The following is a 17828-nucleotide window of genomic DNA, read 5'->3' as shown; positions in this document are numbered from 1 at the left end:
AATTTCATGAAACATTCTTTTTAAATGAATAACTATTATGTACTTTGATTCATGAAATGAAATAGGATAGAAATTATTATTATGATTTATTTTAATATTTGGTTAGTACAAGTAGTTTTAAATTATAAAAAAAATATGTGACAAAAAACAAAAATACCCTTTATTATTCTATTTTGTGAAAATAAAATAAGATAAGAAAAATTATTATGGACTTTGATTCATAAAATGGAATAGGGTATGAATGAGTATTATGATTTATTCCAATATTTGGTTGGTAAAAATAGCTTTGGAATAACAAAAGAATACATGATAAAAAAAACAAAAAGGCCTTTTGTCATAATATTTGTTTTTTAATTTTAAATATTTATTTTTAATAATTTATTGAAAATATGATTAAATTATTATTTAAAATTCTAACATGATTATTTATTTTTAAAATGATAATAATTTATATTTCATTTAAAATATTAATAATTTATAATTAAAATAATTTATAATTAATACCATTATTTTATTTTATTCTTCATTTTTAAAATTTATAATTAAAATTTTAATTTAATTTTAAATATTAATTATTATAATTTATATTAAAATTTTAATTTAATTTTGAAATTTAAAATATTAATTTTCATAATTTGTATTAAAATTTTAGTTTTATCTAGAGAAAGAAGGAGAGAGGGAGATAGAGAGGGAACAGAAATGTGAAAATGAACAAATTAGATCTAATATCAGAGGATAATTTTCAAAACTGATGAATGCTAATTTTGTACAATAATAATTTTTTGCCTGCTCCCCCAGTGTGGAATAACCATTACTAAAATATCCTTGATAATGGTTATTCTGGTTTCTCAAAAACTACAAGAATAGCTAGATAACAAGAATAAAGGGGGAATGGCCATTCCATTCCCCCTAACCAAACATGTAACCCGTTCCTTGCATCACGCGTACCTGCACAAGATTAAAAACAAACTTCTTCCAACAAAAGATAAGATTAGAAATTTAGATAATCCTAACAAAGATTTCCATACCATACATAAGCCTCTTTCATAGTCTTATAGCCTTTACCTCTTAGCGGCTCCTCGACCCATGGCTCCTTCGACATCCATGTTCAATAAGCCTACTACCCTGACCCCAAATAGAAACAAACTTGAGACATGGAAGTTTAAACAACCCGAATATTCCTAATCTTGGTCGGGGACTTAGCTGTTTAGTTCAATTCCCCTAAGGATATCTAGATCACAATCTAGTCATTCCGAATATGTTTAAAGAGTCTAATGTGGGTACTCTCAATCGGATCCTTCAAGGATTAATGAGGAAATGAATAATCAAAGAGAAACAAACTTGGAAACCTCCTCTCTCCAGGAGAAATTCAGATGGATGAAGGAGCGAACAGCAAGAACCAAGAGAAGCTTCCTCTCTCCCTTGTAGCGCAGATTGTGGCTACTGACTCTGATGAAGCTGTGAACAATAATAACCAAGAGAACCCTACTCTCTCCTTGGTAGCGCCGGATGTAGCTATTGCCCTGATGAAGCTGCGAACACCAGTAACCAAGAGAATTCTCCAATATTCTCCCTGCAGGGCAGGTTGCATTATTAAACTATAGACTGCAAAATATCACACTATTAATGATCCCTATGAAAATGTAAAATCGTCACTGGAGAAATGACCATGTAAGTTGCCTAGATGACTTACCTCACCAGTGAAAGGGGTTATCCTTCCTATCTTCTCTGAATTGCCATGAACAACCATCAGATGCAACATTTCGCATGCATAAATTCTTGTTATCAAAGACCAATTTTAAAACTCATTTTTAGTAACCCGTGCATTTCTTTTTCTCAGAATTTTGTCAATGAAGCAAGTCTAGCTGGAGATTGTGTCTTATAGGCATTGAAAAATACAAATATAGTATCTTCTCGAGAAGATTTTCTTGCAATATTTAATAAGATTTTTGCGAGATAACTTACAGAAAAATAAAGATTGTCATTAATGTTTACGTTATGAATTTTTTTAACTATATATAATGATATCTTCTTAAAAATAATTAGTTAAATTATGCAATTAATTCCTATACATTATAAAAATTGTGAATTTAATAAATTGAATCCTTATATTTTTTTTAATTTATTAATTTCAGTTCCTAATTCTAACATTGAAAATTTTTCACAATTAAATATCCTAACGTGGTATTTTAGTCAAGTTAACATGACATTCTTGTTGACATGACATTGGCTATACGTTAATATAGCGAAAATACTAACAAAGCACATGTTGATGTGGCAAAAATATTGATGCGGCAATTGCTGACAAAGATTTTTCTGAAATTGAAATTTCATATCACTTCTAAATTAAAAAAAAAATGTTACAAATTGGTTGATAAAATAATACAAAGATTAATAAACATATTCGCACCTTCTGTCTTTTTTTTTTTTCAAATATATGAATTTATACAAAAATCTCCCAGCAAGAGGGAAAAAAAAAAACAGGACGGCTACAAAAGACCTTCTCACAGAACCGATTGCCTATGAGAGCCACATTCACACCTTCTGTTGGCAACAAGAAATCATAGCCATACCCACAGGCTTGAAGTTTGGAGCATCTTTAGCTTCAACCTAACAAAACCCTTTCACCAATTTTCAAAAAAAAAAAAAAGCATAACCCTTCCACCAATCTTTAGCATGCTAATATATCTAAATTATTGTATATTTGATCCATACAACAAAAAATAAGTTGCGAAAATTAATAACTTTTATTGACAAACTTGATCGAGGGATTAAAATTAATTTTTGTTGCTATGAATTTAATGAAAATTTTATTCTACCATTAATATTTTAACATTCTTAATAATGCAAAGGATTTAATTGGTCAATGTTGTTTATCATTTTACTCGAAAGGAGAATGTAAGGTCAATTTGTTTTGAAGTAGCATATTTAAAGTTTTTATGACTTAAGGCTTGTTTTATTTAAGATGTAAAATATTTTATGAGTCGTCCATCCTCCTCAATGATTAAGCATAATTATTAAGAACAAACAGCACGTGGAGGGAAACATTTAATTATTTCTCAGAATATTTCATTATATAATTAAAAGAAATTAAGAAATTCATATCGGAAACATTAATGACAATCTTTATTTTTCAGTAAATTATGTTGCAAAAATCTTTTCAAATATTGCAAGAAAATCATTTGAAGAAGATATTATATATGTACTTTTCAATTCTTATAAGACACAATTGGCAGCGATTCTTGCATCATGGACAAAATTCAGAGAAAAAGAAGATGCACGAACCACAATTAAGACTCTTAAAAATGGTCTTGATTATAAGAATTTATGCATGCACAATGCTGCCATGGCAATTCAGAAAAGATAGGAAAGGTGATCCTTTTCCCTAGTGAGGTAAGTCCTCTAGGCAAATTAATTGGTCATTTCTCTTGTCTCACCTGACTGGGGAATTGAAAAGGTTTCTATACAAACTAATTTCTCGACCAAGAGTTTGGAATGTTCAGGTTGTTTAAATTTTCATTTCTCCAGTTTTGTTGTATTGTAATTTTTTTTTTCCAGTAATCCTTAAAGCATAGCATCCGCTTGTTTAATTGTTGTTATGTATGTAATATTAGTTCCTTGTATATAAAAATTTAAAATTTTATATGTCAGAATGGTAGATTAGACATAAAAAGTTTTTGGCAAACCAAATAAGTTCCCTCTTAGAGAAAACATTGTCAATGAGTTGAACCGGTTGTGTCACCAAGGCACACCAAGACTAGAAGCAAGGCAATATATCTCCTATGAAAAAGATGAATGAAGGAATGACCCACATATGTAGAGCTGCTGAATTGGCTTAATTACTTTTTCTCTCTTACCTCGCACCGGTTTTGCAAGTTTAACAATTTTTTTTTTAATTTTTTATACCTTCCATAAAAACCATCTGAAAACAATTGAAGAAAAAACTTTAAATTAAAATATTTAATTTTTTATATTATTTCTATGTATGATTTTTTGTAATAAAATTTTTTAAAAAAATCATAAAATTTAAGAAGTACATTAAGTGTATGAACAAAGAAAAAGAGAGTGTAATATTTAAAACATTAAAAAAGGAAAAAGATGGATATAATGGAAAAAGTATTAAAAATTTGTATACTTTCTATTTTTAAACATATAAGTGCATTAGAAAAAGATGGATATTAAATTCAGAAAGGAAAAAGTAATAAAAATTTGTGTAGTTTCTTTTTTAAAACATATAAATGAATTAGCAGCTGCCTTCTTTTGAAAATATTCAGTATATTAATATTACAATAAGTGATCACTAAGAATAAGATGAACCATGATAAAACCCTAACAACCATTAATATAAATCCTAGCAGTTGACCATGTAATTAAAACCAAAGCCTCTTGTTATTATCTCAAGTTTCAACCAAAGCTTTAGCACCAACACCACCATGGCAACAATGTTAACCCAAGCGTATTGTATCCTAGTTTTAGCCGTTGTTTTGCTGAGTGTTGCTTCCTCCTCAATGCCCCAAACAACACACTCTGACCATGATCAGCCTTTGTCTCAATTCCAACAAGCATCATCTTCACACCCCATGAATATGGTCGCCATAAACAGCAGTCAACCTACACCAACATCTTCACCTTTCGCAGAGTCTCAACAGCTCTCTTCGGACTCTGAAAAAGAAAGAAAGGAGGAAAAGCAGAGGAAGAAAGAGGAGAAAAAGAAGAAGAAGAAGAAGAAGAAGAAGAACTGTTAATCGGCAAGAAGCGTCAAGCAATCAAAAAGATTATATTCCCTATCTTCTCTAAATTGCCATGGACGACAATCAAATGCAACAATGCGCATGCATTAAATTCTTGTAATCAACGATCATTTTAAGAATCTGAATTATGGCCAGTGCATCTTTTTTCTCTGAATATTGTCGATGAAGCGAGACTGGCTGGAAATTGTGTCTTATAGGCATTGAAATACATATATAGTATCTTCTCGAGAAGATTTTCTTGTAATATTTGAGACGATTTTTACGAGAAAACTTACTGGAAATGACAATTATTGCTAAATAATATACTGAAAAATAAAGATTGTCATCCATGCATGCTTCCGTTATGAATTTCTTAATTTCTTTTAACTATATAATGAAATCTTCTGAGAAATAATTAAATGTTCCCCTCCATATGTTGTTAATTCTTACCAATTATACTTAATCATGTGAGGGATATATTTATTTATGTGATCAATGAGTATTTCTCTCAACTCAAAATGTTTTAGCTCTCCAGACAAGCATAAATCATAAAAACTTTAGATATTCTATTTCAAAACAAACAAAACCTTGCATTATCCTTTGCATTATTAAAAATGTTACGAGACTGCCAAATCAATTTTGTTGTTACTTTTTTAACATAATTTCTTGTTACCTAACGAATCCGATCAACAAAATACTTCTTAATTTTCACTTGAGGGAAACTCGATCAAGCTTATAACTCAATAGGACGTGGAAAAAAAAGATGTATGATCTAACAAATATACCATATCCTATGACAATTTTGTGACAAAGCATGCTTGATTAAAACTTAAGTAATATTAGAACCTCTCCTCTCCACCACTGAAGATTACGATGAATAGCACTAATCAAATCCACGTAAAACACTCAATGATAGAATAAACTTCTCATTAAATTATGCGCAAAAATGTATTTCGGAAAAAATAAAGATATAAATAACAGGTTCATATGAAAGGCACCAGTTCCCTAACAAAAACAGTAACCTATCATCCATAGAAGACAGATTGATAGTTCAGTTTCCCATCATCTAGGTATTGGTGGCTCTGGTGTATATCTGCTGGCTAGCATGAGCAGAAATCATCCTGATGGTACCTCTTGCCATCAAATCCTTAATTGCCCTACGTGCCAATGATCCATTGATCTGACAAAATGGAGAATAAGTAAGCAAACCACCATTACCATTAAGATGCCAAAACTAATAACATACTTCCACAACCAGAAGAGGAATGGGGAATTAGTAACTCCACTAATACCATTACAAATTCAAGGAATGCTGCATACTTCTTGGTAAAATAGATGCAACTAACAACTACCAATCAGACAAATACAAGCAGAAAGAGGATCATAATTGTCAAAGTACAAACATACTCCTGTTCTATACAATAGAGGTTTAAAATATTCGCAACAAGACACAAGGTTAAAAGAATGATAAAGAAATTTCACTTGCACATGAGTGCAGTGATTTTCTCAATAAGCACTCCAAGTTATCCAAAATAATTATCAGAAAATTTGAAACAGATGACAACACAGTTACAAAGCAATCATCTAGGTTTCACTCTATACCATGGAAAAGGTTTTCAAAAGAAAACACAAACCTCCAAGGTTTCTCACAATATACCAGTAAACTTCTATTTTAATATCCATGCACCAAACTCTTAACTTTAAAAACACTAAACACGCTTTACAGCTTAAACAATGGGATATGATACAATTTTCATCAGTCTAGATTATAAAACTCTATAATGAAATAATATCAGAATAATCCCAAATAAAAAGCTCAAAAGAATGAGGCAGGCTCCGGACATACCCTCAATCTGTCAGACAGGATTGAAGGAGTAACAAGCTTGTACTTTGGAACCTCGGAAAGAAGTTTGTCATATGTTGCCTGGTCAAACAAAACCATGTTGTTCACCTTCTCCTTTTGCTTACCCTTGCTCCATTTCTGCCATAAAACCACACAGAGAAGCTCATATCCATAAAGGCAACTCATCAAGCAAACACATTCAGAAAACACCAAATTCCCACATTTCACATCTTTAAACACTCAACAAAATTGAAAACCCCACCTTCTTCTTCTGCTTCCCTCCGCCAGACTTGGCTGGCTTAGAGGACGGAGGTGGTGCCTTATCCTTCTTTGGTGCCTGCCAAAACAAGCAAACAAAACGAAGAATCAAAAAAACATTGATCTTGGAATATAAAAAAACTCATTGTTTGAAACATAACAATAAAAAAATCATCAAATAATAATCTTAAAGAAGAATTACATATGAAGATAAAAACATAAGTTATTCCATGCTCCCAATTAGCTTAAAAGAGTCTCCCAAAATTAAACAGCATAAGAAAAAAAGAATAATAGAGGCCGAAATTACGCCAGAAATAACTATGCAGCATATGCTTTATTGGGTTAATGGGAAAACGCAGGAAAAGCAACTAAAAAGCCGATGGGTATAAGAAAAACACTAATATTTCCTAATGAAACATGAAGAATTCTCAGAATTTTCCACATTTTCCCCTTATTTTCTTTTGCTTTTACTACATTTTCTTCAAAGTAAAGGAAATAGAAGCAAAGAAGAAGTTGAAGAGAAAAGCTTACCATTTGGATTCAATGGAGAGACAGAAACCTTGGGAGGGCAAAGAAGCAGAACAGCCGCTAGGGTTAGTGGAAGGGAAAATACAAAGGTAATATTGGTTATGTTGGTAATGTTACACATAGGGAGGGCTAGTGGGCAGTCTGCCCAAAAGTGGTTCACGGTAAGCTTTGTTTGCAAGGGCTAAGCCCATACAGAATCCAAGTAGGCCTTATCTGAAAACTCTCGGTTTTGGGCGTAGATTTGCTTTGCATAAGACAATGAACTTTAGCCCGAATCCTAACAGACCAACGCAATGAAGTAAATCGGTAAAAAAGAGTTCAAAACAACCTAATAATCTTCAAATTTTTGTGAAGCAAATTGGTGAAAAAAGTTAATTTTGATTTGAATATTGAATTCTCATGAGGTTTGGGTATTGAATTCCCAATTCCTCTTTGATATGATTTTGATGCACTTGTTATAGTTGCTTGTTCTATATTAAATTAGGAGGGCAAACAAACTATGTAGGCACAATCTAGTAAGTGGAATTACTTCTTTATAGCGAGATACAAGATTCATTGGTAGTGATAGGCCACAGCCAAATCATATGGCCAATTCTAAGATGTCTTGTTTCTTTCATTAACAAACTGGATTTGGATCAAGAGCCTATCAAAAGGAAGTCATAGTCATTGAAAGTGAAGGCGGCTTCCTATCAGTTGGTGGGTATTTTTCTTCTCCTTTTGCAAAATAATCTATTCTTGACAGTTGCTTGATTACAGGGTTAGCATTATGTGGGAATAGACTAGTCTTGAACTCACTATATTTTCACTTTAACTTTTGTTCTCATTAGCAGTCTGGAAGGGTCCTAGCCTCATTATTAAGCAAACCCTTTGATGTGATTTGCCTGAATCAAAGCAAAAAGGATTTAGACAAGTCAAGGATAAACACAGGAAATTGCTGGAGTGATATCAGGAAACCAATGGCAAAAAGTGTTCTAAATCTGCGGCTCATCCCATCCTGAAAAGTCGAAAGCTTTCGACCAAAAAGCCTTCAAGCAATCATTAACATAACAACAGGTTCCTACTAGTGCCAAGGCTGAAAATATCTCCACTAAGTATACTTATTTAGGTTTAAAAGCATAGAAGTTAGTGCAAGTTTATTTCTACCCAAAGTTTTATAGTTTTGCCTCACAATACAAAATCATGAATCCTTTCTTTCAATGTAGATTTACTTGTACCCAAGTTAGAGCCTATGGAAGCAAAAGGAAATGGACAAGAAAGAGATGAAGTAATAATAAAAGCTTCCCTAATATCTTCCTACCTTTCTACACTAAATGCTTTGTAAAAAGAGGCAATACAAGGTCTAAACTCAATCTATAAAGCAATGTTGGGGTTGTTGGATTTTCTTGCTTAACAAACACTAGTTCATCTCATACTTTTTTGCCTTAGATTTGGCACCTCCAAAGAGTAAGAGTTTGGTAGAGATACGGTAGCACCGTAGCTCACCAACCACAGCCAAAATTCATAGTAAAAAATTGATCTTTCTCCAATTATTTTGCCATTTTGTATGCAACAACAACATATTAGATTATTATCAAAGTATCCTACTTATCAAGTTCACCCAATTTTCAAAAGCAATTTCAGTTGGAGGAAATAGATGATTTAGTTGATAAATTGATATTATTGTTTAATTAACTAATTAATTAATAACGATAATAATAATAATAATAATCATTTTGACTAGTTTGGGTAGAACTTGTCTAAATCAATATCCTATTGTGAAGATGAGAGTTCTTTAGCATTAAAGCAAATAAAGGGATGCCATCATTATACACAAATCAAGGATCGTGTAACCATAAAATTAGGGTGTAATCCGTCACGCGTCAATGCCCCAATTATATGGGTGCCAAGCACGCCCATAGCAAATCACACAAAGCCAAAAGCTTTTGCATTTCATCCTCTCCTCTCCTATCTTCTACCTTCTCTCTTTCTTTTTCTTTTTTTTTCTTTCTCTTTTCTTCCATTTCAACAGATGAAAGTGCTCAATCATATATTATCCCTTTGAATTACCTTTTCAATATTACATTACAATTTATCAAACAAATAATATTAAAAAAAAAATTCTCTGATCCCCTTTTTATATATATATCTGATAAATAAAATAACGATTCGTACAAATATATAGTTCAAGACATTCCTTTGCATTTAAATCTCATAGGATATTTTCTATTACTTGCACATTAAGCTCATTAATATATATATATATGACATCATGAAACAATCATAATCATTCTTCTTCTTCTTTTTTTATTCTTAATAATAATGGATCAAAATAATTATTGGTGGACTGAACTTTGAGCAATGTCATATGAAATAAAGTTATTTATTTATGTAAAAAACTATATAATAATGCCATTGAATTTGCAACAAAATATTTGTATGAGAGTAACATATAAGACATGGGCAAGCATATGATAAGCTAAACTTGAGCTTTCTTTTCTTTTTTTTTTTGTCTTTGAGGAATTTATGATCAACTTTACTAAGAAGCAAAGATTCTATAATTTGGGGTTTAGTCCATATTGATGGGTGTAATAATTATGCTAATTATGGATAAAATTGAGCCTTATAGGGGATTCTTTTGGGATATATATTTTAAGTAATCTTGTATTTGACTTGGAGTAAAAAGAAAAAAAAATACCTAGCAATATAGAAAAATCATTCCCAACCACCTGAATTAGTTTTGGATTGCTCTGAATTTTTGTTTTTTATATTTGGTCAACATCGATTGGTAAATGTTAATATCCCTTTGTTAGGAAAAAGCTTTGAAGCATACACAACATGAAGAAAATTAGTTTTTTTTTTATAGAGAATAGCCATGAAAAGAGCCTTGACCTGTTAATAATTGAAATTGTAAGCCACCATGAATTTAAACTAGAAAAAAAATAATATTAGAAGATACTACTAATCTGTAATATCACCATCAGCTGATTCTAATAAGCATTTCTGAAAAGGACATTTCAATTCAAAATTAAAACTAAAATTATTTGATGGTATTGATATTATTTACCGGACAGACTAAAGTTTAAAATCGGAATTTTTATTTTTAAGAGATTTATTTTGAGTGAAGAAAATAAATTAAATTATAAGTTTTTTTAAAAATTTGAAAAAGGGAATTTAAATTGTATATTTTTTAAATAAAAAAAATTATATATCAATTAGTAATTCAAATATTCGGATGTATGAATTATTCAATTAAATTGAAATGAATGAAGATTATATTTACATTTAACATAATTAAAGAAATCAATAAATAGAAAGGTTACCACACATATGAATGTGAGTAAACATTAAACATGGTTTTACACAAGAGGAAACAAAGCACTTCATCAATTACATATGGTTTCCAATGCTGGAAAGGAGAGGAAAAAGTCTGTAGGAGAAGCCATCAATGTCTGATTGATTCAAGAATTTTAACAGCATTTCTTTCCCCACCATCCATCTCAAAAAGCCATTAAATCAGCTTCCATCTCATATCCCCAAACAGGGTAAATAGCCCCACAATTCACACAGACATAGCCATTGACAGTCTTTATCCTTCTCTTCTACCTCAAGCTGCCACATTTTTATAATCATTAATAACTCTGTCTTCATTTCCCACCAAATTTTGCTTCTTCAACGCTCAAAATCCCATAAACCAAAAACACTTAATACCTCTGTATATTTTATTTGTGAATTCAGTTAATGATTCTCACGTCCCACATTCTTTGAAAGCACCCTTTTCCTTCAATCAAACTCCACCCTCTCTCTCCCTTCCAAATCTGATTCTCAAAAACAAAATCTTTTCCAATTTTCTTTTTTTTTTTAATTTTTTTGGTTCTCCTGAGAAATAAATTTTTTTGGTTTTTTTTTTTTTTATATTTCGAAAAAAACGTTCCTGTCATTGCCAGCCATGACCGAGGTCCTTCATTTCCCTTCATCTCAAAGCACTAACACTTCTTCTCCTCCTTCTGAACCTGCCTTGTCCTGTGCACCCCAAACGTCCTTAACCTGCGCACAAGGTGACAGAGATGACTTTGTAAATGTAACAAGCTGTGACCCAGAAGAAGAAGAAGGGGAAGAAGTGAAGGAAAGAGAGAAACAGGACAGAGATCAGTTGTCTTTGTTGGCCTTGCTTGTGACCCTTTTCAGGAAATCTTTGGCATCTTGCAAGACTACTGATAGAAGAGAGCTTTGTGCTATGGAGATCGGTTGGCCAACCAATGTCAGACACGTGGCACACGTTACCTTTGATAGGTACAATGGGTTCTTGGGTTTGCCTGTCGAGTTTGAGCCTGAAGTTCCCCGGAGAGCTCCTAGTGCAAGGTTTCTCCTTTCCCCTTTTCCTTTACCGAAGTTCCAACTTTTTATTGAGATGTGAATGTGGGTGTTTGGTTTTATTTTTTTCCTCTTATTTTTGAGGTCTAGTGGCTTCGACAGTTAATAAAATTATGGGTTTTTCTGATTCTTTTTTGATGATTGCATTGGTGCATATGGAGTTGTTTGGACTCAATATTGGTGAATGGCAATAGCTGAAATTTGGTTAATTCCAATAGCTGTTCAAAGAAATGTGATGGTATATTTTTTTTAAATGATGTTATGTTACTTTCTCTAAATTTCGAATTGAGAAGTTGTTGAAGGTGTGAAATTTTATACTTTTAACAAGTACATGATTTCTTCTTGTTTACTCAAGGATGGTTTATGCAATGCAATTCTTTTTAAGTAGATTTTCCAATTATTAAACTGATGAACCCTATCTACCTTTTCTCAAAAAATCCTGTTGGGTTATCAGATTCATGAAATTCTCAACTTTTTGCATTTCATGGTTTCCTTTCCGGGGTCTTAGGTGGGATGTTGTATTGACTTATCAAGTTCTTAGAACGGCCATAAGAAATTGCATGTATTTGGAAGGAGTCAAATTTTATGAGAGGTTGAATGTTCATGCTTGAGTCTCATGGCTTGCTCTGTTTGACCAAATGCAAAAGTCCTTGGAGGACAAGCATTGAAACTAAGTATGGACAAAGGAATTTTTCATCATTTTGATGGAGTATATATTTACCAATCAGCTTATGTGTTTGAGAATCCTAAAATTTACTACTGCTTTAAAGGTATTGTCACAAATGGCCTGACTTGAATTGTTTGTAAGGAGGATTTGTGAGTATTTGTAGCAGTCTTTTAATCTCTCCTTGAAAGCTAACTAATTTTAGAAGATTCTTCTCTAATTTCCAGTAAAACAGGGCCTCTTTTTTTTGGCTTCTCAAGTGCATTTGTTCTCCAAATGCATAGTTCTGATCAGTATTGAAAATCCTCAAATTTGAAATGGCATTATTTGAGGTCTGTTGCTCTTTTGTACCTTGTTAAACATGTAGCGCAAATGGTTAGTAGTGCTAGGTTTATGGCCTTTTACTTTAGGCTGTTCCTTTGATACTGGAATAAGTCTTCAGTCTCTGGACTTAAATGTCAAGTGACTAAATGACACATGCAGGACTTTCAAATTGCTGAGAGCAATGTTTTCCTACTATTTTTTCCATTTTTTGGTGCTTGGGCCAGCTAGTAGCTTATCTGGTTTAGTCATTGTGTTTAGACTTTGCTGGTAAAACCACATCCTAGAGTTCTGGATGATCCTTCTTGTATTTTTCCCTTTGATGTCTTCCCTCAAGTATCATCGAGACTAAGATGCATCTATCTGGTAATTTAGCTGGTAGGGCAATTTGCAGCCCAAATTTAGGTAAATTGAGGCCAATGGCATAAGGAAATTCTGCAGAGGCAGCTACATTTGGGGAAAAGGGCATCAGTGTTTAGTGTAACTTTAGAATTAGCTGTATCATGCTGGAATAGGAGTACAGGTGCAAATTTAATTGTCTTGTTATCTGGGAAGCTGCTGTTTTTGACATTTACAGTTGATATGTTCTGCTTCTGCTTTTCTTGCAAAATGATAAAATACCCACAGTTCTCTGGGTGAGTGGATCTCTAAGCTGGGTATGGTTTTCTCAAAATTTGAGTCTGATGTGGAGTTGATGGTGGGAGGTAAACATGTGTGGTATGCTTTCCTAGAACAATCATCTTATGAGCTAATATAATTCGGCAGTTTAGTTCACTGACCAAGATTGCTGCAGAACTTAAATTGAATGTGATCATGCGGGATGCCCAATTTATCCTGGTTTTGGGGGTTGTTATCATGGCTGCAATAGAACCTTTAGAAGATAAGGTCCTTTCCAAGAATGAAAGTAGTTCAGTTAGGCTACTTACTGATAGCAGAATTCCACGTTTCAGACTTGTTCTCATTCTACCTCTTCTGCATCTGTTATTGACACAAGTCCTCATGCTACTAATGTTCTTTTTATCCCTCAAGAATAGGAAATGAAATAAGTGGATAATGAATTTCTGGGGCTTCCCTGTGTTTATGGTTTTTAAACAGAAATAGTTTTAGCTTTATTCTTGTTTCCACTCTGTAGCTTATATGTTTAAAATCAGAATTTATGAGTATTGAAGAACGCAACTCTTTAGAAAGGGTCAAAAGGCATGCTTGATGCAGCTTGTCTAAGGTTCAGAATTCCTTTCAGCATAGAAAATTCTTAAAAGTTTGAGTTGGAGTTGCCATGAACACACATATACATCCACGCCAAATGTTGAAATATTTGATTTTGATTGTTTGAAACTGGAAATGATACTGACTAGTCTTCTTAATCTCTACCAGAGTTAGCATCACCTCTGAAAAACTTTATTTCTTCCATGTAACTCATATGAAATTCATGGCATGTGTAGAACCATGACACCTGAAGACAGTCTCTCTTGATCAATACCTGACACCATAATTTGTTTTTTTTTGGGTAGTACAACTGTCTTTGGAGTTTCCACAGAATCCATGCAGTTGTCCTATGACTCTAGAGGGAACAGTGTGCCAACAATACTCTTGCTAATGCAAAGACGTTTGTATGCTCAAGGAGGCTTGCAGGTATTCTTTCTTTGCCTCTTCAGTATGCTATAGCTCCAATAGTGGAGAATGTGGAAGTCTTTTAGCATTTTCTCTCTCATCTATGTGATCGGGGCTTATTTTCTTAGACATTTCTGGTTTTGTCTAGGTTTTATGGTCTTCTTTAAAGGTTTTTAAGTTTTATGCCCTTAGTTCATTTTACTGTTGACTTTGCATGTGCAGGCAGAAGGGATTTTTAGAATTAATGCAGAAAACAGTCAGGAGGAGTATGTTAGAGAACAATTGAATGGTGGAGTGGTTCCTGAAGGGATTGACGTACACTGTTTGGCAGGACTAATCAAGGTACGGTAATGCTATTTAATCCCACTTGATCATTCTTTTACATACATATGAAGATGTAGGGGTTATAGAGTTGAACGGAAAGATGAACTTATCGCAGAGAATTTTTAAATTTCTCTGTTAGTTTTATCTTTTTCCCAGCAGTTTCTCATTAGGCTGAAAATTGGGTGATTGATAGTGATAATTGTGTAGGTTACTTATGGTCAGAGTGGTGAGCCATTTAAGATGATAAATATGCAAACACACTGTGACATTCTAATTAAAATACTTTATAGTGATCAACCTTGTGGTGTATTTTTCAAAGTGCATCTCTGTTACTACCAAACCAATATAGATATTTTGGAAAATGAGGTAAGGTAAGGAAAAAGGGAAAAAGAAAAGAAAATTTGATATTACTTCTTATGGGGCTTACTGAAGATGTGGCAGTGTTTATACTTGGAGCCCTATCAAATTTTGGAGTAATATTTTGATTTCAGACTCCAAGACTTAGGAAAGCGAAACTTTCGTAAATATTTGTTCAAGTTGAATGTGGATTTGATGCATCTTTGAGTCTTGTTTAACAATTCCTTGACCCATAATGCTTTTTAACTCTTTTTATGGGGGAAGCAAATATGCTCTTCCTTAATTTGAGTTACCAATTATAAAACACTATTTAACTTATTTTGAGTTTTTATAGCCACTAATGCATATTATTTTCAGTTTATTACACATGTAGGTCCCCTTGGCCTTAGGGTACACAATGGGGAATAGCTCTCCCCATTTCTTAGGCATCACCACCACTCCCAAGGTTTGAAAGTGACTGGTCATCAACCAATATAACTCCCTGTTTTTGGTGGAACAATTGTTTTCTATGATCCTGTTGGTCCTTTTCCCTTTTGCCCCCTTGGAGGGGGAAAGGGTGGTTATTGCTATCACATATGAAGATACTGTAATTGAGTGGGAGGAGTGACAAGTTTATGCAAATAAGGTTGACTCAGCTGGTCTTTTCACCTTGTTGGTTCGGGTTTCCGGTCTCAACAATTGAAGTCAACAAACTTTCCTTTCGGCTGCAGTTATTTCAGCCAGGGAATTCCTTTTGACTGTGAATATCTATGTTGATGTTCACAAGGATGATTCTGGGAAACTTGCTTTTGCTGGAAGAGAAATATTTTACACATGACATATACAGTCGACTGGTGATGAAACATTCATGTTCTGAGTTCTGGGACACAGTTTTCTTGGACATTGCTTCTCATTCTTTCTTGTATACACGTTCATCTTATGCTTATGCGTATGCAAATACGTCTGGAGGAAAATGACTTTAACCATATCTTCTTTTAATTTTTCCATTTTTTTTATCAAATCCTAATTTGCTAATTTGATGTTTGTTATTCTTAGGCTTGGTTCAGAGAACTTCCAAATGGAGTTTTGGATTCTTTATCTCCTGAGCAGGTAATGCAATGCCAGACAGAAGAGCAGTGTGCTGAACTTGCAAGGCTTCTACCCCCAACAGAATCTGCTCTATTAGATTGGGCCATCAATCTCATGGCTGATGTTGTCCAGCAAGAACACATAAACAAGATGAATGCACGCAATATTGCTATGGTCTTTGCACCAAACATGACTCAGGTGAGATATTCTTGGAATTTCATATATTTATTTCACCAGGACATCACCACTCGCATTAACAACAGCAAAATTGAGATGGTAAATAAACTTATTCATAAGTCAGATTTTCTTGAGGATCTAATTTACATTTGAATAAGTTTCTGTCCATAATGGGTACCCAAAGTATTTCAGCCCTGTTTGGGAGTGCAGGGCAGTGCAGTTGGGAGCCCGGCCCACTGCACTGCCCTATGCTTCCAAATGGGTCCCTCTTGAGTAAAGCCTTCATTTTCCTTCATTGTTACTGGTGGTCCAATATCTTACTCACTGATACTGATGAATTATGTGTTAAGCATCAGGTACTGTTGTAATGAATGGATAAATTTCCAACATAATCCCTGGTCCCTCCCTCCTGGATTTCTGAATTCATTGATAGTCCCTTCTCATCCCCCGTTTCTTTTCAGTTTTCTTACCACTGAGAAGTGACTCAGAGGCTTGTTAATTATCTTCCCCATCTCATCTATTCAAATATTTGAGAAAACTTTGATGGCAATGCAGATTGCATATTGGGTTTATTGTTGGTTCAATGGCTGTCTCTCATGGCTTATTTTGGTTGCAGATGGCAGATCCTTTGACTGCACTGATGTATGCAGTCCAAGTGATGAACTTCCTCAAGACACTTATATTAAGGACAATGCGAGAAAGGGTGGATTCAGTGGTAGAACCTACTCTTGCATCCCGTCTGGAGCCTTTTGATGAGAATGGAGACCAGAGCCCTTCACTCTCCTGCATTCAAGATACTGAAAAAGATGATGAAGAGAGAGAGCTGGCCTTTATTGCTGAAGAACCTTTAAGAGAAAGTTTTAGGAATTATAATCCAAACAATGAGATAACAGATGGAAAAGATCACAGTCCCATACCCTCTGTCCACAAGCTAATAGCTAATGCAGATCATTCTGAGGAGACTCCAGCTCCGGTTGAAACCTTCATCAGTGAGACAGATGCCATTGTAACTAACTATCTGAAGCCTGGCACTCTAGAAAATGCTGGAAAGAGTAATATTGGTCAATCAAGTAATTCAAGTCTCAAGAAGGGGCCTAGTAAAATTAGTGGACAACAATCCATTCTTCAGATAACAAACCCTGCTGAGAAGACTAAAGGAATAAGCAATTTGAGCCGTATAGATTCAAGGATAGAACGTATTGAAGCATGGCGGTGAAGGATACTCAACAGCAGTTGGGCTGCCCTAACTGATACTTTGACAAGATTGCTGTGCATGTTTGTTCATTTTAAGAAGTTGTGAAGGAAAATTTGTGAATTGTTCATGTATCTTTTGGTGTGATGATTGGTTTGCTTAACCTTGTGTAATATCGTGGAAGATGGTTCTATACTTCACAGCATGACCCTGATATTTGCACTTTCATAAAATGTGCTATCTACTTTAACATTGGAATCCTATCGATGTGGTTTCTCCCTTTCACTGTCATTCCCATGATGTTAACTTTCACTTTTTCCAAATTCCCTCACTGGTCCTGATACCCTATAAAGTCTTGCCAACGTCTGGAAAGCTTTGGTGGTATGAAGCGTGTTTCTACATCAA

The 17828-nt window shown here is 33.6% G+C and overlaps 2 protein-coding genes across 2 annotated transcripts; one reads left to right on the top strand and one right to left on the bottom strand.

The window, feature by feature from the left end:
* Positions 1-5640: 5640 nt before the first annotated feature.
* LOC110412151 (small ribosomal subunit protein eS25-like) lies at positions 5641-7505 on the bottom strand. Its single transcript, XM_021422621.2, has 4 exons — positions 7363-7505; positions 6836-6910; positions 6577-6711; positions 5641-5910 (listed from the first exon to the last, which is right to left on the bottom strand). The coding sequence occupies exons 1-4, from the start codon at positions 7363-7365 to the stop codon at positions 5797-5799; spliced, it is 327 nt and encodes a 108-aa protein (XP_021278296.1). The 5' UTR covers positions 7366-7505; the 3' UTR covers positions 5641-5796.
* A 3257-nt stretch (positions 7506-10762) lies between these two features.
* LOC110412147 (Rho GTPase activating protein with PAK-box/P21-Rho-binding domain-containing protein) lies at positions 10763-17708 on the top strand. Its single transcript, XM_021422616.2, has 5 exons — positions 10763-11697; positions 14206-14326; positions 14528-14647; positions 16022-16252; positions 16848-17708. Exons 1-5 carry the CDS (start codon positions 11285-11287, stop codon positions 17445-17447), a joined length of 1485 nt encoding a protein of 494 aa, XP_021278291.1. The 5' UTR covers positions 10763-11284; the 3' UTR covers positions 17448-17708.
* The last annotated feature ends 120 nt before the right edge of the window (positions 17709-17828 follow it).

This window comes from Theobroma umbraticum, unplaced genomic scaffold (assembly GCF_002168275.2).
Source record: "Theobroma umbraticum cultivar Fairchild unplaced genomic scaffold, ASM216827v3 scaffold_95.0, whole genome shotgun sequence".
Classification (NCBI taxonomy): Eukaryota; Viridiplantae; Streptophyta; class Magnoliopsida; order Malvales; family Malvaceae; genus Theobroma; species Theobroma umbraticum.
Note: the sequence above shows the minus strand (reverse complement) of the source record. Positions and strands in the feature narration are given on the sequence as shown.